The 23349-nt window shown below is 38.9% G+C and overlaps 1 protein-coding gene across 3 annotated transcripts in view; it reads left to right on the top strand.

Moving 5' to 3' along the window:
* The window catches only part of MAST2 (microtubule associated serine/threonine kinase 2), a gene marked incomplete at both ends in the record, with an annotated part of 181261 nt that overhangs the window by 61997 nt on the left and 95915 nt on the right, over positions 1-23349 (top strand). For all 3 annotated transcript variants that reach the window (XM_080690730.1, XM_080690731.1, XM_080690732.1), the window contains one exon: positions 11148-11179. In XM_080690730.1, the coding sequence (XP_080546856.1) occupies positions 11148-11179 (32 nt within the window). The remainder of the gene's footprint in view (positions 1-11147; positions 11180-23349) is intronic.

The raw sequence follows: 23349 nt of genomic DNA on the forward strand, positions 1-23349 counted from the left end.
CCATCCCAGACCCGCCAAAAAAAAAAAAAAAAAAAAAATCTGTGGTCTGAATAGCTTATGAAAATGCGCTTTAAATATTTCTTTCGATTATAGAGTTGAATAAATTAGAGATCACTCCTGCTTCCTCTCTGCTAATCTATGTTTTAGTTGGCAGAGAAGTTCTGTGGCTTTAAAAGCCTATGAATTTGCAGTAACCAATATGTTATATAGCATACTCTATGCAAGTCAGCTGTCTCTTCAGGTCTTAATGTTTGTTTTCTCCATAGAAACAATCCACCATTAGTTGTTTAAAGGTTCAGATGGAAGAAGGAGTCCATGAAGATATGAATTTTATTAGCTCTCACAATGGAAGACCACATTGTTTGGGCTAAAGATAAGAAAATATCTGCTGAGTGAAAGCGAGATGGATTTTGCTTTCTGTGATGTTTTCAGCAATGTGACTGGCCTTTGTGTCTATAGACAGTTGTAAGAAGACCAAAGACAGATCTTATAGATAAGATCTTCCTTCAAGTCACGGGCCATTGCTTGCAATTGTCAAAATTATAGAAAGGACAGTTTTTTTCTTGTTGGGTGCACACTGAATCTGTCCTGTAGTTATTGCTGAACTTACCTGTTAGGGAATATAGCAGACTGATTCAGGGTTTTTATATATACCTCTGTCAAATAGAAATTTTGGATTAATATTACTAGAATCAGGTGCAGATTAAATAAGTTTTGCAGCATGTCCTGTAGTTTGAAGGACAATAATTATGAATTGAAAGTTAATATATTTAACCTGATTCCTAACAATATTGTACTGTCTTCAATGACAATTTTTCTTATGATTTGTTAGAAAAATCTCTAACTTATCTCATCTTTCCTGGTGTTTACTAGGATTGTGACAAAGTTGAACGTTTATACGTTGCTTATCTGTTTAAGTGACTAAATCATTTAATGAGAGCTAACCTTTTTCTCTTGAAATGTAAAAAAGTATATATTTGAAGTCATGAATTAAGAGACAAATAGCTTTAAATTTGGCGAAGCCCTGCTTTGAAAATGGCAGTCAATGACCAAAGGAACAGTTTTGAGATGATGAAAGCTTGAAGGAAACTAGGCTTTTTCATGCTGGGCCCTTTTAGAAATCTGGTGGAGTGGGGAGCGTTTCCTGTGACAGCACTTTCAGCGATGAATAGATGAATGAATTCGTACATGCTCAGAACTCACAACACGTGTACTAGCCCCCTCCAAGGACATAAAAGAGCAGCAAAATCGACCTTAGCAATGATCCAAGCTCCTGAAGAAAGAGGCTTTTGGGACTGCCCAAGAAGTGAAGACTAGCGTATCTAGCGATAAAGAAACAAAAGAGTCTGTGACAGTATCGAAAGAATCTGACATTTGCTTTGTCTATACAAAGGATGAAAGGAATTTTGCCGACTTAGTCAAAACAATAACTGGTTTTATATCAGTTTGAGCCTAAAAACAGGCATCAGAATAATATATTTTTCTTTGTATTTCTGAAGAATTGTTATCTCTTAAAAGATATATGGAGTGGTTTTGTTTTGGAAAGGAAAACGTGACATGGATTTTATAAGCTTACCAACTGTAGGTGGAGACAGTCTTGTTTTGTTTGCCAGCACTTTATTTTAATAAGCAATGAAGCCAGGATATCAAAGATTATAGTTTTTTTTTGAGATTTTTTTCTTTTCTTATTACTCCAAATAATTCCAGCCAAAGAAGTATGAATGGAAAAGAAAAACAAATACAAAGTCTTTCCCCAATTTTGGCGGTGATTCTGATGGTATTTCTCTATCTCCTGTGAAGAAGGACGTGCTTTTTTGATGTGAGACTGTGATTGTGTGTTGGTGCTGGCCTGGGTTAGTGGAGTGGTGGGTTAGTGAGCACAGCCTGGTGTACTGAATGGACTGTTTGCCTCTACCCAGCAGTAGGTAGGCACTAGTAGTTGTCAAGTCTCTGGATTGGCTTTTTTGTCTAGTATCTGTTATGGATGATTCCAGTATTCTACGAAGGAGAGGGTTACAGGTGAGTAAAAGAAAACGTTTTTACTTATCTCTTTCCTTTTAGTGTCTTTTGAAAAATGTACTAACAGATTATTGCAATTTTATTTATTTTGAGGCAGGAGGCAGGGTGAAGTGCCACCAAGTTCTTTTTTATTCTGTGTAGTTATAATTAGAAAATTGTGTAAAAACTTGCTACTTTTATAGAAAATTTCCATCTGGACTCCATTTCATTGTATTAAGTGAGTGGATCAATTAAATTTGACCTATCTGAGATACAAGCCTAATTTTGGGCACTCAAAATTATTGCTGATAGACTGTTTACAGTAAACATTCTATTCCTGACCACTGTCCCTGTGCCTACGCCCTCATTGAGTCATGTATATGTGGCATTTGTTTGACTCTATATAGAGTTTTAAGAACTTTTCTAAATTGTCACTGTGTGTGTGTGCGCGTGCATACACAAACACTTGTGTACACACTATTTATCCCTTTTCCTTAAGTCTTAGATAATTTGGCACATGAGGTAAGTAAGATATAATAATGAGGAGAAATAGGCTAATAACTTTCAAGTGTATTTTAAGGAATATCTTTAGCACTAAAAGAACACATGCCTTATAAATTAGATCATCCTACCTTAATCTTATTTGAAAAGAACAAGTCAGCTTCTATTTGGTCCTCCTCTGAATGTTTTTGATATTTGACAGTGAAGATTCCACTGAGCAAATGAACCAGACTGTGAAGGTCTAGTCATGAATTATAGCTATTTCTTTTTTTTTTTTAATTTGACATTTGTAAAGCCTTTTTTTAAAAAAAGAGTTAACATTATTTTGGTTTCTTTGATGTGCTTAGAGAAAAAATGCATAGGGTTAGCAAATTTATTTATTTTTATTTATTTATTTTTTCTTTTGTGGGTCTGGGGATGGAACCCAGGGGATTTGACCTCCAAATTACACTACCTGTCCTAGTATTTTATTCTTTATTTTGCAACAGGGTCTCACTAAGTTGCAGAGGGCCTCACTAAGTAGCTGAGATCCTCCTGTCTCAGCCTCCTGAATACTGGGATTACAAGCGTGTGCCACCATGCCCGGCAGGATTGGCAATTTTAAACAAAAAATAAATCAAACATTATGCAATTTAATTATTATGATGATTTGTAGTTCTTATTAATGGTGTTGAAAACATTAAAAGCCCATAGGGAATATCCACCCAATCTTTAGCAGTAGTTCAGTGTGGCTTGGACTTTAAAAGTCAACAACATAAACATCAATTTCTTATATTAATTTCTCCTGTTACTACAGTGTTTTTTTCTTTTTATGAGATTTGTCACTTGATTTCTTGGAGGAATTTTGAGGAAATATTTATAAAGTATTTAAAAGAGCTGGGTGTGGTGGCATATACTTGTAATTCTAGTACTTGGGAGGCTGAGATAGGAGGATCACAGGTTCAAGGGTCAGGCAACTTGAGATTCTCAGCAACCTAAGGAGACCCTGTTTCCGTAAAAAAGGAGTACCTCAAAAATAAATAAAGGCAGGAAGAATTAATAATAATGATGGGCAGCTGGGCATGGTGGCACATTCCTGTAATCCCAGCAGTGAGACAGGAGAATTGCAGGTTTGAGACCACGCCCAGCTTCTCAGGTACTACTTATAGTGAGGCCCTTTGCAACTCAGTGAGACCCTGTTTCAAAGTAATGAATAAAAAATAGGGCTGGGGTATAGCTTGGAGGTAGAATGGCCCTGAGTTCCATCCCTAGTACTGCTACACAAAAAAATAAATAAAATAAATTAGGATTGGGAGTGTAGCTTAGAGATAGAATGCCCCTGGATTCAAGCCCCAGTTCTGTAAAAAATTAGAAAATGAAAGAATGACATACAGATAAAAATGCAACCTATTTGCTTCTGTTGTTCTATATTTCCTTGTTCTTTTCTGTAAGAAGTTTGATAAAATAAAAAATTGCAGTTTGTACTCATCAGGATATTCCTAGCAGCCAATCAGAGGCGACCCAGTTTATCTGCCAGCGTAGTAAAAGTTTCCTCTGTTTTAACTCTAGTAACTAACATACTTTTTTTTTTTTTTTTTTTTGCGGGTCTGGGGATGGAACCCAGGAGCATTCTACCTCCGAGCTACATCCCTGCCCTATTTTTTATTCTTTATTTTGAAACCGGGTCTCACTGAGTTGCAGAGGGCCTCACTAAGTAGCTGAGGCTGTCCACGAACCGTGATCCTCCAGGTCTCAGGCTCTCAAATGGTGGGATTACAAGCGTGCGCCACCATGCCCGGCCTACTAACATACTTTTGATTCCCAGGTTTTATTTTCTTCTGTCCTTTTCTGCCAGAAAGCCAGACTGCTCTGCTCAGCTCAGTAGAACACCCCCATTCTAATTTATAGAATGAGGTGTTGCCTAATTCTAGAATAAATTAAAATTGATCTTTAAATTATCTTTAAATGATCAAATAAAAGCAAAATTGATTTTAAACTAAATCTGTTATTTTTTTGTCCTTTGGATAATGGTGTTATTGTTATACTCAAAGTCTGGGACCCTAGGGTGACAGAGACCACCACCACGCACAATAATGCAAACAACAAGAAGGGGTTAATAGGGGAACTAGCTCGAGCTAGGGCCCAAGTCCCTCCAACGCAGTAGAGTCTTGACAAGGACCCCGAGTCTTTGTTCCAAGGCAGTTTTATATATTTCAGTCACTCGGGCTGTGATTTACAAAGGAATTATCTTTAGACCAAAAGGAATTTTTACTGCTGTTATCACAAGCAACGGACAAGATACTTGGTGCCTCCCATTTGGTTTGTGCTTCCTGGGGTTGGTTGGGAGTTTTTCATCCTGACCCAGGTGCCAAAACTGACACTTAACTATTAGTTGTATTCCTAGAAAGCTGTAACTTAGGCCTAGCGTGTTTGCTGTATGGATAAAACCTGTCATGGCCCCACTTTGGTCCTACATTATCAGCAGTGGATTCTGAATAGGTCCTAAAATGTTGTTCCATTCCCTCTCAGCCAAACATTTATGTTAGTCATACTGTATAGGTGTGATTATAAGTTATATAAAGAGACATATAGTCTTGTAGTGGTAAAGAAGACCTTTTTTCCCTCCTTGATTATAAATGTTAGTTGAGAAGTTGCTTGTTTCTAAAACCCAATCCTCTGTCTACTTCTGATAGAGTAGAAGATTGAGATATGTTTCTTGAAGCTTTTTAGTTACCTTTTTGGTCAGTGGAAGATTGGAATTACTGGGGAACACACACACACACACACACACACACACACACACACACACACGAGTGAAAATTCACTAGAAACTTCAGGGGAGGCTGAGGGAAGGAGCTGCCTCAGGCAGAGAAAGCTTTAACTTACAGTCATGCTTGTACGGATGACTGTAGACATAAAGGACAAATACTAGTCTTGTGACTTTGTGACTTTGGCTTGCATATTTACTTGTGGGGGTAGTGGATACTGCCTTTGGATACTTGGGCTTTGTTTTTTCTTTAGAAATATTTTATGGGCTTAGTCATTGTGAATAATGAGTAATTCATATAGGCAATGATTCCTTGTGGATCCATGGGAATGGCACCCTTTAATTTGTTATGTAATACCTTTAGAAGTTTGCTTTATGGACAAGTGAAAGGGGATGAGTATTTATTTTCTAGCATTTAGTATATACAGTTTTCTTTGTACCTTCAGAATATAGTTCAAGATCATTTGTTTAATCAATCAAACAATATTTTAAGTTCTTGGGAACTATCTTCAGTAGAAAGTATCTAAATGCATCAATTTGTGTGATCTAGAATTTTAGAGAGTGTTGAAATAATATATCAGATATTGGGGTGGGCTTTATTAGTTTTTAGTTTTTAGAGAATTGCATTTCATCTATTAGCATTTAAATCTTTGTTGCTGGTAGATCAGATTTTAAGAAAGTTTCTTAGTACTCCAAATTGTCTAACCATAAACTTTTTTTTTTTTTTTTGGTGATACTGGGGTTCCTGGAAACTCTTCTCTGTCTGGGCTACACTTAAGCCAGTGAGGCTGGCTTCGAACCTGTGCGATTCTCCTGTCTCCGTCTCTCAAGCGCGGGGATTACAAGTGTGCGCCACCACGCCCGGCTAACCATAAACTTTTAAATGTATTCTCATATTCTAGCCTCAGAATAACTTGTAAGATAGAGTATGTATTTTATTTTAGGTATGCAGATAAGAAAATGAAGTTTAGAAAAGCTTAATGAGTACTGATTTTTTTTTTTAATACTGGAGATTGAACCTCAGAGGCATTATACCTCTGAGCTCCATCCGCCATACCCCTCCTCTTTTAGTTTGGGTTTTTTTTTAAGTGTCCCCCCCCCCTCCTCCTCCTTTTCAGTACTGGGGATGGAACCCAGGGGCACTCTACCACCGAGCTCCACCGCTAGCCCTACATTGTATTCCCCCCACCCCCGCACCCCCAGCACTGGGGATGGAACCCAGGGGCATTCTACCTACAAGCTAAGCTAGAATGTAGAACAATTGAAACTTTCATGCATTATTAATGTAAGTGTAACATGGTATAATCATTTTAGAAAAAGACCTTGTATAGCTTCTTATAAAAAGTAACATATAAACCCAGTGTGGTGATGCACATTTGTAATCCCAGCATTCTGGAGGCTGGAACAGGAGGATCCTGGTTTTGCAGATAGTCTCAGCTACTTAGTGAGGCCCTTTGCAACTCAGTGAGACCCTATTTCAAAATAAAGGATAAAAAATAGGGCTAAAGGTATAGCTCAGAGGTAGGATGCCCCTGGGTTCCATCCCTAGTACCATAAAAAAAGTAACATATATCTGCCCTGTAACCAAGTAATTACATGCTCATGCATACCAATTTGTGTGTGTGTGTGGGGGGGGGTCAGGGGATGGAACCCAAGGGCATTCATCTTCTGAGCTACACTCCCTGCCCTGTTTTTTATTCTTTATTTTGAAACAGGGTTTCACTAAGTTGCCGAGGGCCTCACTAAGTAGCTGAGGCTGTCCATGAACCACGATCCTCCTGTCTCAGCCTCCCAAATGCTGGGATTACAAGCGTGTGCTACCACCCCGGCTCATACCAAATTTTTTGGAGGAGGGAGGAGAAATGTGTGATGGAAAAAGAATACTGCATTTCTTTATTCAGTGGACAGAGATTGATTTTATATCTTGGCTATTTTTCTACCTCCAGCTCTAGTTTTTATTTACTTTGAAACAGGGTCTTGCTAAATTGCTGAGGGCTTCATTAAGTTGCTGAGGCTGGCCATGAACCTGTGAGCCTCCTGGCTTGGCCTCTCACATACTGGAATTATAGGTGTGTACCACCATGCTCAGTTATTTTTAAGTTGTTAAGGAACCTTAATACTGTTTTCCACAGTGGCTTGTACCTATTCCCACCAACAGTGTATAAGAGTATCTCTTTTTCCATATTCTTGCTAGTAATTGTTAATCTTTTGTCTTTTTCCACAAGTAATTTTAACTGGAATGAGATGACATTTCATATCGTGGTTTTAATTTACATCTCCCTGATAATTAGTGATCATATACTTCTTGGCCATTTGTCTGCCTGTCTGCCTGCCTCCCTGCCTTTCCCAGAGGCATTAAGCTGTACTCCAGCCCTATTTTATTTCTTGTTTATAAACAGGGTCTCACTTGGTTGATTTTAATCTCACTACTTGCTGAGGCTATCCTTGACCCTGTAATCCTCCTATCTCAGGCTCCCAAATACTGGGATTACAGATGTGTTCCACTATGCTTAGCCCTTTCATATTTTAAATCAGACTTTTTGGCCTTTTGCTGAGTTCCTCCTATTCTGAATATTAACCCTCTTATCAGATGTATAACTTTCAAATATTCTCTTCCATTCTGCAGATATCTCCTTTTTTCTGTTGATTATTTCTTTTTCTGTACAAAAACCTGTTTAGTTTGATGTGATCCTTTTTTTTTTAATTTGAATTTTGTACATGTTGAGAGATAGGAATCTAGTCTTATTCTTCCACTATGGACATAGTTTCCCTGACACCTTGTCTTTATGTTTAATAATCTCCTTACCCAAATGTGTGTTCATGATGCCTTTGTTAAAACTTATTTGACTGTATTTGTGGGTTTATTTCTGGGTTCAGTTAGATTATTGAGATATCAATTAGACTATTAGATAGCAGGAAAGAGAACATGTAGTTTGAATTGTAATACCAAAAGCCAACAGTTTTTTTTCATAACTCCTTTAGCAGTAAAACTTACTTAACTTGAACTATTCTGTTAGCAAAATTGAACTGTATTTAAGAGATATATCACATATACTGTGACTGTCATAATTTTTCTGCCTTTTTTTTTTTCTCCCAGGTTGGGAATGGAACCCAATTCAACCTCCGAGCTACACCCCCCTGACCTATTTCTTTTATTCTTTATCTTTAATTTTTTGGTGGTACTAGGGTTCCTGGAAAACATTCTACCTCCAGGCTACCCTCCCAGACACCTATTTTTTATATTTTTATTTGGAAACAGGGTCTCTTAAGCCAGCAAGGCTGGTTTCAAAACTGCACAATTCTCTTGTTCCACCTCCCAAGCATGGGGATTACAAGTGTGAGCCACCAAGCCCGGCCTATTCTTTAATTTGCAAAAGGCCTCAGTAAGTAGCTGAGGCTTTCCATGAAATGCGATTTTCCGGTCTCAGCCTCCCGAATTCTGGGATTACAAGCCTGTGCCACCACGCCTGGTTGCTGCCAAATTTAATTAATTAGCTAATTGATTTTAATTTTAGTAAATTAAAATTAATTAGCTAAATAATTTTGCTTTCCCAGTCCTTGTTGCAGGTGTCACATGTGCACATACACTATTAATTTTAATAAAATCCCCTTAAAATCCTAGTTTCTGAAACATGATTGCATCTAAGGTTTTTATTATAGAGATTGGAAACGTTTGTGGAGATAATGAGAAATGTATGGATCAGATTTTTGTTGTTGGTGTTATTATTATTATGTACTGGGGATTGAACTCAGGGGCCTTCTACTTCTGAGACCCAGCCTTTTAATTTTTTTTTTTTTTAAATTTCACCAAGTTCCTGAATGTCTTAGTGAATTGCTGAGACTGGCCTCCAACATGAGATCTTCCTGTCTATGCCTCCTGAGTACTGGGGTTACAGGCATGTGCCACCATGCCTGGCTAGATGCGTTTTAAACTTGTAGCATTACTTATGAATAGGATGTGGGGTTATAAAGAAAAAAAACCAGAAGACTCCAGTTGTCATGAGTTCTTAACTGAGTTGGGAAAAGGCTGTGGGGGTGGAGTCAGGTTTTTTTTTGGGGGGGTCACTGGGGATGGAACCCAGGGACATTCTCCCTCTGAGTTATACCCTCAGCCCTATTTTATTTCATTTTTTTCACAGCTCTATTTTTTATTCTTAGGATCTCACTAAGTTGTGGAGGACCTAAGTAGCTGAGGTTGTCTGTAAACCTGAGATCCTCCTGTCTCAGCTTCCCAAGTACTGGGATTAGAAATGTGCATCACTACTCCCGGCTGTGGAATCAGTTTTAATGGAAAGAACAATTCCTTTTGGGATATGTTGGCCTTGAGATATTGAGTAGGTAGCTATTATAAGTGAGATTAAAGAGACAAGTTTGGGAAAGAAAACACTTATAAAGTATTGGAGGAGGAGGGTAAGCAATGGTTTTGGGAGCAATCTGGAATACTGATACTTTCTGATTTATTCTACCTCTTAATTGTATACTTCTAAGAAATGGTATAGGTATACATATATGCATATATATATATATATATATATATATATATATAGAGAGAGAGAGAATAAATATAAGAATGTCATAGGAGCATTGTGGATGAGAAAACACATTGTAAGAATAAATATCCATTTCTTGAAGTGGATAAATATTGATATATTTATAGATTAACTATTGCTAAAGATTAATGAACTAAAATGAAGTTCATGAATGAACTACATGAATGAATATACCAATTTCTATAGTATTGACTGTCACGGATGTCAACAGATGAATACATATAATGTGAAATCATGTATGTATAACTTTAAAACATGAAAAGCTGGGCATGGTAGTGCATGCTTGTAATCTCAGTACTTGGAAGGCTAAGACAAGAGGATCACAGATTTGAAGCCAGCCTCAGCAACATAGTGAGACCTTGTTTCCAAATTAAAAATAAAATAGGGCTGGGGGTGTGGCTCAGAGGCAGAATACCCCAGCCAAAAAAATGTATGCGTGCACATGCACACACACACACACACACACACACACACACACACACAAACACACACACACACCGGAAAAAAAAAAACAAACAAAAACAACTCATTAAATATAATACCAGCCGGGCGTGGTGGTGCACGCTTGTAATCCCTGCGCTTGGGAGGCGGGGACAGGAGGATCAAGCAGGTTCGAAGCCAGCCGTGCGTACTGGCTTAGGAGACCCTGTTTCCAAATAAATAAAATAGGTCTGGCAGCGTAGCCCGGAGGTAGAAGGGCTTCCAGGAACCCCAGTACCACCAAAAAAAGAAAAAAAAAAATATATATATATATATATGGCCAACAATCATGAGCACAAACGTAGTGGAAGGCAAAGACCCATGGGAAGTAAAGAACAGATCAAGGCAATCACAAAGATGGGTTGCTGGGAGCCAAGGCTGCTCAATGGGAAAGCAAGTCATGGGCCTACTGTTACTCTAAGGGTTCCTGCTCAAGAAGTGGTTATCATCTTTTTGTTATGTATTTTCTATACTTGTCTAAATATTTATTTGTCTAAAATATTTTCTCATTACCCGCCCATCCCATCTGTTTTCTTTCATATATTTGCTACTAACGATATGACTCTTTTATAACTCATCAGCAGTTCATTCCAAAGCACCTGGAATCTCTCTACACTGAGGAGATGGTTCTACCTAATGGGAAAAATATTGCAAGTGTTCCATGAGTCATTCCTTTTAGGAAATAAAGACAGTCCCAACGGTTATTTATTTCATTAAAATTTTAGAGACAAAGGAAGTGGTTATTATTTAGAAATATGTAGTCATTACTTTTATTAAGATAATGCTGTAAGTCTCCTAGGACATTTAGGCAAACCTACAGGACTCAGCTGGGTCTTTATTTCTACCTAACTTCTGTATGTTTTGTTTTTCAGAAGGAGTTGAGTCTTCCAAGAAGAGGCAGTTTGTAAGTAGATGATCATTACTATTATGATTATGATGATGATTTTTAGTATCCCTTGGAGAAATCCCTTTCAAGAATGTGGTTCTCTAAGCCAGGTGTGGTGGCACATGGCTTGTAATCCCAGTATTTGGGAGGCTAAGACAGGAGAATTGTGGTTCGCGGATAACCGCAGCTACTTAGACTTTGTTTCAAAATAAAGAATAAAAAATAGGGCTGGGGGTTTAGCTCTGTGGTAGATGTCTTTGGGTTCCATTCCCAATACCATACAAAAAAAAAAAAAGCCAAAAATATTGTTCTCTAGACTCTTCTTTGGGTCTGGGAAGTCAGTGGGCAGCTGGTTTCTTCCACCATTTTCCCACTATTTAGGGTATTTAGTGTTTCCTCTCTTCCCTATTCCTCCCCACTCCAATTTTTCCCTAGCATTTTTAGAAAGCTGTCACTTAAATATCCATCACAAGCTGGGTGTGGTAGTGTTCAGTTGTAGTGTCCAGTAGTTGGGAGGCTGAGACAGGAGGATTGCAGGGTCATGTCCAGCCTCAGCTTAATTAGTAAGGTCCTCTGCAACTTAATGAGACCCTGTATAAAAATAAATATTAAAAAAATAGGGCTGAGAATGTAGGTTGGAAGTAGAAGGCCCCCCTGGGTTCAATCCCCAGTACTGCAGAAAGGAAGAAAGACAGAAAGACAGAAAGACAGACAGACAGACAGACAGACAGACAGAAAGAAGGAAAGAAAGGCCCACTTAACACAATCTTATTCTTGTGTTTTGAGATTTACTGAATTTTAGTAGACTTAAGCTAAGAAGATCAAAAGATTGAAAGTCTTTGTAATGTCCCATAATAATTGGTACTAGAGGGAGACCAGTTTTTTTTTTTTTAATAAGTTGGGGCTGTTTATTTTATTCTGGTTTCAAGGTTAGGGGAAATCAGTAAATATTCTTTGTTCCTGGGTTTTAATTTCTTATATTTTCTTGGTCTGGATTTTTTTTTTTTAAGAATTTTGTAAGAGACCCTGTTTCCAAATAAAAATATAAAAAGTAGGTCTGGGAGTGTAGTCTGGAGGGAGAAGGGTTTCCAGGAACCCCAGTACCACCACTAAATAAATAAATAAATAAATAAATAAATAAAGAATAAAAAAAAAGAATTTTGTTGGTAAGCTGAGCGTGGTGGCCCATGCTTGGGAGGCTGAGACAAAGATCATGGTTTGTGGACAGCCTCAGCTACTTAGTGAGGCCCTCTGCAATTTAGTTAGACCCTATTTAAAAATAAAGAATAATGAGCTGGGTGTGGTGGCACATGCTTGTAATCCCAGCATTTGGAAGGCTGAGACCCAAGGATTGCAGTTTTTGGACAGCCTCAGCTACTCAGTGAGATCCTGTTTCAAAATAAAAAATAAAAAACAGGGCAGGGGGTATAGCTCAGAGGTCAAATGCCCCTGGGTTCTATCCCCAGACCCGCAGTAAAAATAAAGAATAAAGAAATAGGGCTGGGGGTATAGCTCCGAGGTAGAATACTCTTGGGTTCCACCTTCAGTCCTACAGGAAAAAAAATTATCTTGGGGGGCTGTATTATACAATTTGGCTAATTCTCCAGTACTTGGAAAGCTGAGACAGGAGGATCACAAGTTTGAGTTTAGCCTCAGCAACTTATCAAGGCCCTCACCAATTTGTTGAGACCCTTCTCAAAATAAAAAATAAGCTGGGCACATGCTTGTAATCCCAGCATTTGGGAGGCTTATACCTGAGGATTGCGATTCGCAGGCAGCCTCAGCTACTTAGTGAGGCCCTTTGCAACTCAGTGAGACCCTGTTTTAAAATAAAGAATAAAAAATAGGGCAGGGGGTGTAGCTCAGAGGTAGAATGCCCCTGGGTTCCATCCCCACTACCTCAATAAATAAATAAATAATAAAGAATAAAAAATAGGGCTGGGGGTTTAGCTTGGAGGTAGAATGCCCCTGGGTTCCACCCATAGCACCGCAAAAATAAATAAATAATTTTTTTTTTTTTCGGTACTGGGGGTGGAACCCAGAGGCTTTCTACCTCCGGGCTATACTCCCAGACCCATTTTATATTTTATTTTGAAACAGGGTCTCACTAAGTTGCTTAGAGCCTCACTAAGTAGCTGAGGCTGACTTCGAACCTGTGTGATCCTCCTGTCTCAGCCTCCCAAGCGCAGGGATTACAAGCGTGCGCCACCACGCCCGGCTAAATAAATATTTTTTAAAAGTAAAAACAGGCCAGGTGTGGTGCCACATGCTTGTAATCCCAGTACTTGAAAGGCTGAGACAGGAGGATTGCAGGTTTGCAGCCAGCCTCAGCCACTTAGTGAGTTACTCTATAACTTAGTGAGACCCTGTTTCAAAATGAAGAATAAAAAAATAGGGCTGGGAGTGTAGCTCAGAGGTAGAATGTCCTGGGTTCAACCCCCAGTACCACAAAATAAATAAATAAATACATAAATAAAATAGGGTTGAGGTTGTAGCTCAGTGGCAGTACATCCCTGGGTTCGATCCTCAATAATTTCTCCCTACAAAAATAGAATGTAGGGCTAGGGATATTGCTCAGTGGTTAGCATGAGGTCCTCAGCACCACAGAAACTCAAATTGTGAACTCAGTGAATTAAGTGTTCCATATTGGGACCCTAGAACTGGTATTTTAGACACCTATTTCACACTCATACCCTCCATAATTTACTAAAAACTAAATTTGGGAAGTACTAAGGAAAATAGCTCTGATAAAGCATTCTTTGAAACTTTGCCTTAAGAAAACATTTGAGATATAATTAAGGAGGAGGACACCACAATATTTATATTTATTTATTAAGCATACTTTATATATTATATGCATATTTTAAATGTATGAAAACACATAGTAATTCTGTTACTATCATTTTAGGATTTTGTTTTGTGGAAATACTGTAATGATTAGATTGTTATCTGAGATTTTTGTAAAGCCTTTTTGGCTAGTTTATGGAAGCTCATTGTAGTTTGATATAGAGAGACTCTAGTTATGAGCCAGAAAACTTTTAGGGTTCATTCAGTCTTGGCTACACCACTTAACAAGCCTTATAAATCTAAACTAATTATTTCATCTCAAATCTGTTTCCTTATATATGAAATGAGAGTCATGACCTCAGCTTTCCCTTTTTATTAAAAGGAAAGATCACTGCCGGGCGTGGTGGCGCACGCTTGTAATCCCAGCATTCAGGAGGCTGAGACCAGAGGATTGCGGTTCGTGGACAGCCTCAGCTACTTAGTGAGGCCTTCTGCAACTCAGTGAGACCCGGTTTCAAAATAAAGAATAAAAAATAGGGCAGAGGGTGTAGCTCAGAGGTCGAATGCCCCTGGGTTCCATCCCCAAACCCGCCAAAAAAAAAAAAAAAAAAAAAAAAAGGGAAAGATCACTTAATATTATGTTATAGTTCCTTGCTACTTATACTTTTATTCACTATGTGTGTGTTTATTACCAGTGATTGAACCCAAGAGCATGTTACCTTCAAGCTGTACCCCTTGCCCTTTTAATTTTTGTTTTGAAACAGGGTCTGGTTAAGTCATTGAGTCTCACTACATTATTAAGGCTGTCCTTGAACTTGGGATCCTACTGTCTTAGCCTCCAAATACTGGTACCACAAGCATGTGCCATCATGTCTACACAGCTACTTTCATTTTAAGATTATTTTTAGAAGTCTCATAAGTGTATTGGATTAAATTTGGATAAATTCTGTTATTTAAGGGCCACATTTTTTTTCTGTAAGTCATTGGGACAGTGGATTTCAAATCTAGCTTTACTAGTATCTATAAGCTGGGCCAGGCAAGGACACTATGAGGACTCTTAGCAGAGTGGTGTTCTATACCTAGGAGGAAGTGGTTAAACTAGAAAAATTTTTTTGGTATTTAAAATGTTAGGCCTATTATAACTACCTTAAAATGTCTAATTAAGAAGGATCAGAAATAGGCCTTCTTTTTGATAACATAACTCACATTTTAAACATTTGGGTATTCAAAAAAAAAAAAAAACCACTAATACCCACTATGTGCTAGGAACCAATTTAAGTTCTGAGGTTAAAAATTCTCTTTCTTTTAAAAATTTCAATTGTTCTCTTTCTTTTAAAAATTTCATTCTTCTCTTTCTGTCTCTCTCTCCCTCCCGCCTTCTTTTTTCTTCTCGAAAATGGGGATTGAACCCAGGGACATACCACCTACAAACTACACCCCAGACTTATATATATTTTTAATTCTTTATTTTTTGGTGGTACTGGGGTTCCTGGAAGCCCTTCTACCTCCGGGCTACACTCCCAGACCCATTTTATATTTTTTATTTGGAAACAGGGTCTCTTAAGCCAGCTAGGCTGGCTTCGAACCAGTGCAATCCTCCTGTCTCCGCCTCCCAAGCACGGGGATTACAAGCATGCGCCGCCACGCCCGGGTTTAATTCTTTATTTTGAAACAGAATCTCACTATGTAGCTGAGGCTGTCCACAAATGGTCATCCTCTTGTTTCAGCCCCCAGATGCTGGGATTATAAGTGTGTGCCACCACGCCCAGCTCACATTCTTCTCTTTTGAGGAGCTTACTATTAAATAAGTCAAATTAATCAATTCTTTGATATAAGACTTTTTTAAAAAAAAACTAATATTTGAGAGGATTTTTTTTTTTCATGGAAAGGGAGGAAACCTGGATACCATTTTAGTGGTTTTTGTTTGTTTGTTTTTTTGTGTGGTACTGGGGTTCCCAGAAGCCCTTCTACTTCCAGGCTACACTCCCAAACCTATTTTTTATTTTTGGAAACAGGGTCTCTTAAGCCAGCGCAGCTGGCTTTGAACCTGCGCTATCCTTCTGTCTCCGCCTCCCAAGCTCGGGGATTACAAGCGTGTGCCACCATGCCTGGCTATTTTAGTGTATTTTATGTTGTTACAACAGAATATCTGAGACTAGGTAGTTTATAAAGAATAGAGGTTAGCTGGGCATGGTGGCACACGCTTGTAATCCCAGCATTGGGGAGGCTGAGACCAGAGGATTGCAGTTATTGGACAGCCTCCGCTACTTAGTGGGACCCTCCACAACTTAGTGAGATCCTGTTTCAAAATAAAGAATAAAAAATAGGGCAGGAGATGTAGCTTGGAAGTCAAATGCCCCTGGATTCTATCCCCAGACCCCCCCACACAAAAAAAGAATAGAGGTTTATGGTTCATGGTTCTAGAGGTTGAGAAGCCAAAGAAACATAGTGTTGGCATCTACTTGGCTGCTGCTCAGGACTTTGTGCTGCTTCAACTCGTGATGTAAAGAGGCAGAGAAAGCTGGGTGTGGTGGCATAATTCCAGTACTTGTGAGGCTGAGACAGCCTTGGAACTTAGCAAAGGTTCTCAGAAACCTAGTGAGACACTGTTTTCAGGTAAATAAAATTGGGCTGGGGGTGTAGCTTGGAGGTAGAATGCCTCTAGGTTAACTTTCCAGTTCAAAAAAAAAAAAAAAAAAGCAGCAGCAGCAGGGAAAAGGGACACATGCAGAAGAGGCAGAACAGGAGAGGTGGCTTTACCTTATGACAACCTGCTGTCAAGGAAACAAATCCAGTTCTGCAAGAATGACATTAATCCCTCTTAACCTATTTGCTTCTTAAAAGCCTCACCACCTCAATAAATGTCACCTTGGAATTGGAAATCAAATTTTAACATGAGTTTTAGAGGGGAGAAACCATAATTCAAACCATTGCTGATGTTAATCTAGGTTTTACTATTAAGAAGTTATGTGTGACTTTTTTTTTTTTTGGTACTGGGTATGGAACCCTGGAGCTTTCTACCTCTAGACTATACTCTTAGACCTATTTTATACTTTATTTGGAAACAGTCTCACTCAGTTGCTGAGAGCCTCACTCAGTAGCTAAGGCTGGCTTCTAACCTGTGCAATCCTCCTGTCTCAGCCTCCTGAATTCTGGGTTTAAAAGTGCCACCATGCCCAGCTATGTGTGGCTTTTAATAAAAAGTGTTATTTCTTATTTCTCTTCTTTGTGGTACTGGGAATGGAACCCAGGGCCTTTCTACCTTTGGGGTATACTCCCAGACCTTTTTTATATTTTATTTGGAAACAGGGTCTCACTAAGTTGTTGAGAGCCTCACTAAGTAGTTGAGGCTGGCTTTGAGCCTGTGTGATCCTCCTGTCTCAGCTTCCCAAGTGCTGGGATTACAAGCGTGCGCCACCATGCCCGGCAAGAAGTGTTATTTCTAAACTTGAATCGCCTTACATAAATTGAGAAACTTAAGTACTTGATCTCTATGCATGATCATCTTCCCCCATATAAACAAAACTATGTGGACGTCTTTCACATAGAGCTGGACAAGTCTAAGGAGGATGTAGTAGGACACATGAAATGCTAAGAATTCCCAGTATAGAAGCTAGAATGGTAAGAACCACAAGACATGTATGTGAACAACTTAAATTGATACCTAAGTTTGTAGTAAGTGTAGAGAAACTGATGTCAGTAAAATGAGTGACCTACCATCGATCCATTACTTCTTGTTTTTTAGCCCCGTCTGGAAAGTTTAAAGGTTTCTCTAATTGTTCTCAGAAGGAGAGGAGTGTTTTATTTGTGTTCCTGTTTTCCTTTCTCCTACAGTGGCTCCTACAAGCAGATTCTGTTCCCATTCCACCTTTAAAGGTCCATTTATTTTGGCATGTTCTCTTGTGCTTATGCTTTATGGGCACAGAGAAATTTGGAGATTACTGCAAGTTCTTTTGAGAGTGTCAGCTTTAGCTTATTAATTTACCATAATTTTGAACATGAATGATATAAAATAAATGAAGACCAGTAATTTTGGAGACTCAGTTAATAAAGCCTTTTCATGTAATATGGTAGTTACTTTCAAATGGAAGGGAATTATAAGATGGATTTATAGACATAAGTGATATCTTAGTATTTTAGAAAATTGAGTCTTCTAACCAAGAAGTAGTTTCTTTAATGTTTCCAAATCCATAAGTTGAAGTATAGCATAGAAATGAAGAGCTTGAGCCTGAGAGTCACTTATTTTCTTCATGTTTGCTAGATTTTTTTGGGGGGGGGTGTTAAAACAAGTTTCTATACTGTTGTCTTTTTGTTTCCATTCACTTTTTCATTTGTTCACATGCATCTATCTATCCATGCACTCATCATATTAAGAGTTTCCAATTATTCAAAGGGCACTATTCAAAGAATTGAATATACTGTGAGCAAAGCAGACAAAGGCCATTTACTCATGGAGTTTCCATTTTGAGTGTATATAATCAATGAAAACACATGTGGCATGCCATATGATGGTGGGAAGAAAAATGAAGTCAAATAAGAAATAGGAAGGTTTGTGTTTTGTGTAAATATTTAAAATTTAAATTTGCACAGGAATTTTTTTCATTAAGATGACATTTGGGCAGAGAATAGGAGTCTGGAGTTATATGTATAACTACATGTTACTATGTCTATTATGTATAGGGTGAGATACATAATCATTCTCATGTGTATATAATATGGTTCGACCACATTAGAGAGGAGAGTTATTAAATTCCAATGTAAAGAATGAAATCATCATCTATTCCTGTTGTTATAATAAGGGCATTATTGGGGCAGGTTGGTTGTGATAGTTCTTTTAGCCTGGCTCACAGCATTTATTTTAGACTTAGCTTTCTGAAATTAAATCATTCGTAATTTTAGAAAGCTATTTTATTTTATTTATTTATTTTTTTTGTGGCACTGGGGATGGAACCCAGGGGCATTCTACCTCTGAGCTACACCTCCAGCCCTATTTTTTATTCTTTATTTTGAAACCGAGTCTCACTGAGTTACAAGGGGCCTCACTAAGTAGCTGAGGCTGTCCGCGAACCATGATCCTCCTCTATCTCAGCCTCCCAAATGCTGGGATTACAAGCATGCACCACTGCGCCCGGCCTTAGAAAGCTATTTTATATTTAAACCCATCTGGGGTTTTTATAAAGCATTAAAAAATCTAGTCTAAGCCGGGCATGGTGGCGCACGCTTGTAATCCCCGTGCTTGGGAGGCTGAGACAGGAGGATTGCACAGGTTTGAAGCCAGCCTCAGCTACTGAGTGAGGCTCTCAAGCAACTTAGTGAGACCCTGTTTCCAAATAAAATATAAAATAGGTCTAGGAGCATAGCCCGGAGGTAGAAAGCCTCTGGGTTCCACCCCCAGTATCACACACACACACACACACACACACACACACACACACACACACACATCTAGTTTAGTATATCAGACCTCAAGGGATTGATAACTTTGTTCAAACTATACATTTCTATGAAAGAATTTGAAATGTTAAAGTTATTTGTATTTGTTTATTGAACCAGAAGAGTATTATATTTTGATTTTTCAAAATTGAAATGGCTCTGAATGGCTTCCCTTACCCAATTCTGTGGAGAAGACCTCTTTTGGTAATTCTTTTCAAATAAGATTATTTCTTTTGTTTGTGAATGTCAGCACTAATACCTAAGTCCCTACACTTGGGAGCTCCTTGTAAATAGTATTTGTCACTAGTTACCCAGAAAGTTTAGCTTTTCTAATGTACATTTTATATTAAGGTAACTGCTCTCTGATTTCATGAAATGTTTTACATTATTCCTTAGAGGCTGTCTGTAGGCAGTAGAGGTAAAGAATGGACTGTAGGAAATGAAGAGGTAATTCTAGCATCCATTGTGGTGTGTGTATTGATGTTGGTGACCTTTATTCTTTAGAGCCCTTGGTGATAGTTATCCTCTTGCACTGTTGATTTACTCGTTTAGTCAGTGGATCTGGACACTAGATGCTGGATGGAAGTAGATCTCTGGTATTTGCAATGATAGGCAGTGGCCAGGGAAGAATTCCTAGGGTTCAGAGATGCTATATATCAGAATTTACCCTATGGAACTAATGCATTATGTGTACATCTCCACTCTGATATAACTTGATGCCTGGATCATTGCTTTTGGAGAATATATTGAAAAGAGATGCTACCTGCTACATAAACATAATAAACCTTTTGTGGGGGGGGACCTCAATAGTAGCGGGCATGGGGCTTTAGTTTTTCTGTATGACTTTGAAAATCTGGTAGTTTTGGGTACCTTTAAGGACTATGAAGGCAGGGTGGTAGCTTTATGTTATATTTAAGAGCCTTTTTTGTTTTTGTTTTTGTGGTGCTGGGAATTGAACCCAGGGGCATCTGCCTTCAAATTACACCCCTAGCTCATTTAATTTTAATTTTTGTTTTGAAACAGGGTCTCTCTAGGTCACTGCAAGTCTTGGTACATTGCTGAAGCTGGCCTCAAACCTGTGATCCTCCTGTCTCAGCCTTCCAAATACTGGGATTGTAGGTGTGCATCATCATGAAGAGCATTTCTTTTTACTATTGGTCTTCTATAGGAATAATATCATGTAGGTTCTCTGCCTGTCTGGAAGACAGGGGTTGGCAGGGATGTTACAGTAGTCACCACTGATTTCTTTCTTCTTCTTCTTCTTCCTTCTCCCCCCTTCCCCCAGAACTGGGAATTGATCCCAGGAGAATTTAATCTCTGAGCTATACCCCTAGCCCTGTTTTTTATTCTTTATTTTGAAACAGGGTCTTACTGAGTTGCGGAGGGCCTCACTAAATAGCTGAGGCTGCCTGTAAACCCATGATCCTCCAGTATCAGCCTCCCAAGTACTAGAATTACAGGTGTGCGCCATCATGCCTAGCTTATGAGAATTCTTTTGATAGAAAATAAACATGCTTATTATTGAGCTGAAAGTCCATGGATGTAGAACCTGAAAAAAAATTTTTTGTTTTGTTTTTTGTGGTACTGGGGATGGAGCTCAGTGGTCTTCTACCTCCGAGCTATACCTCCAGACCTATTTTATATATTATTTGGAAACAGGGTCTCACTAAGTTGTTCTGAGCCTCACTAAGATGCTGAGGCTGGCCTCGAACCTGTGATCTTCCTGTCTCAGCTTCCCAAGTACTGGGATTACAAGCATATGCCACATGACTGGTTTAGAACCTAAAAGTTTTTGAGAGCTTATTTTTGTTACTGTTTATGTGGAGAGTAGCTATCATTATGATTGATACACACACACACACACACACACACACACACACACACACACATATATTACATCATTACATATATATATGTAGAGAGAGGGAGGGGAGTAGTGGGAGAGAGAAAGAAAGAGTTTGCTTATTTATTGCGGTACTGGAGATGGAATTCAGGGACATTCTATTTCTGAGCTACACTTCAGCTTTATTTTATTTTATTTTATTTTTGGTACTGGAAATTGAACCAGAGACATTCTACCCTGAAATTATATTCCCCGCCTTTTTTATTTATTATTATTATTATTTTTGGTGGTACTGGGGTTCCTGGAAGCCCTTCTACCTCTGGGCTACACTCCCAGACCTATTTTATATTTTTTCATTTGGAAACAGTGTCTCTTAAGCCAACATGGCTGACTCCGAACCAGCATGATCTCCTGTCTCCACCTCCCAAGCGTGGGGATTACCAGCATGCACCACCACGCCTGGCTAGTTTTTGATTTTTTTGAAAGAGGGTCTTACTAGCTTGCTGAGAGCCTTATTACACTGCTAAGGCAGTCATCAAACCTGCGTTCCTTTTGTCTTAGCCTTCCAAGTACTGGGATCGCAGGCATGTGCCAACCATTAATCTCACATTTTTATCTCTAGATCTCAGATCTGTCAGTTTACTATAATCTGCCTGGATATCAGAGACATCTTAATTTCCTTTAACATGTATGTAACTGAAGTCATTGTCGTTCTCAGAAACTTTTATAGTTTACTAATCAGTACTACTTCCTGAAGGTGGAATATTTAGCGGTCCTATTGCCTTGCTTTCCCTCACACTTTTTTTTTTTGGTACTGGGGGTGGAGCCCAGGGGCATCCCACCTCATAGCTATACCCTCATTCCTTTTTATTTTTTGTTTGAAAATGGTCTCACCTAGGGTTTGATGTTGTCCTTGAACCTGTAATACTTGTGTCAGTTTCCCAAGTACTGGGATTACAGGTGTACACCCCCAGCTAGAAGTCTTCTTTTTAGTGATATTTCTTGAACATCTCTTAATTTCCTCTACTTCTTTTTAACTATAGTTTAAGCCACTGTAATCTCTTCCTTTTCTATTTCCCTAACCTCCTAAGGGATCATTTTTTTCCTCATCCATCTAGCCATGCATCGCACAGTAGCTAGAGAGAGCTTTTATTATGTATGTGTGTTACTGGGGGTTGAACCCAGAGGCATTCTACCTCCAAGATATACCCCCAGACCTATTTTTTATTCTTTATTTTGAAACAGGGTCCCACTAGGTTTTGGAGGGTGTCACTAAGCAGCTGAGGGTGGCCACAAACCTATGATCCTCCTGTTTCAGTCTCCCACCTACTGGAATTACAAGCATATGCCACCATGCCAGGCTGAGAAAACTTTTTAAAATACAAATTTGAGCCGGGTGTGGTGGCGCATCCTTGTAATCCCCGCGCTTGGGAGGTGGAGACAGGAGGATCGCACAGGTTCGAAGCCAGCCGCACTGGCTTCAGAGACCCTGTTTCCAAATAAAAATATAAAAAGTAGGTCTGGGAGTGTAGCCCGGAGGTAGAAGGGCTTCCAGGAATCCCAGTACCACCAAAACAAAACAAAAAACAAAACAAAACAAAATACAAATTTGAGAGCCGGGCATGGTGGCGCACACTTGTAATCCCAGCATTTGGGAGGCTGAAAGACAGGAGGATCTCAGTTAGCAGCCAGCCTCAACTACTTAGTGAGGCCCTTTGCAACTCAATGAGACCCAGTTTCAAAATAAAGAATAAGCTGGGCGTGGTGGCACACACTTGTAATCCCAGCATTTTGGAGACTGAGACAGAAGGATTGTGGTTTGTGGACAGCCTCAGGTACTTAGGCCCTTTGCAACTCAGTGAGACCCTGTTTCAAAATAAAGAATATAAAATAGGGCTGAGGGTGTAGCTTGGAGGTATATGCTTCTTGGTTCCACCCCCAGTACTGCAAAATGAATGAATGAATGAATGAATGAATGAATGAATGAATAAATAAATATAGGGGTGTAACTTGCAGGTAGAATGTCCCTAGGTTCCATCCCCAGTACCACACACACACAAAGGGATAAAATATAGGTGTTTAGCTTGCAGGTAGAATGCCCCTAGCTTCCGTCTCCAGTAAAACA

This window comes from Muscardinus avellanarius, assembly GCF_963383645.1.
Source record: "Muscardinus avellanarius genome assembly, chromosome: 3".
Classification (NCBI taxonomy): Eukaryota; Metazoa; Chordata; class Mammalia; order Rodentia; family Gliridae; genus Muscardinus; species Muscardinus avellanarius.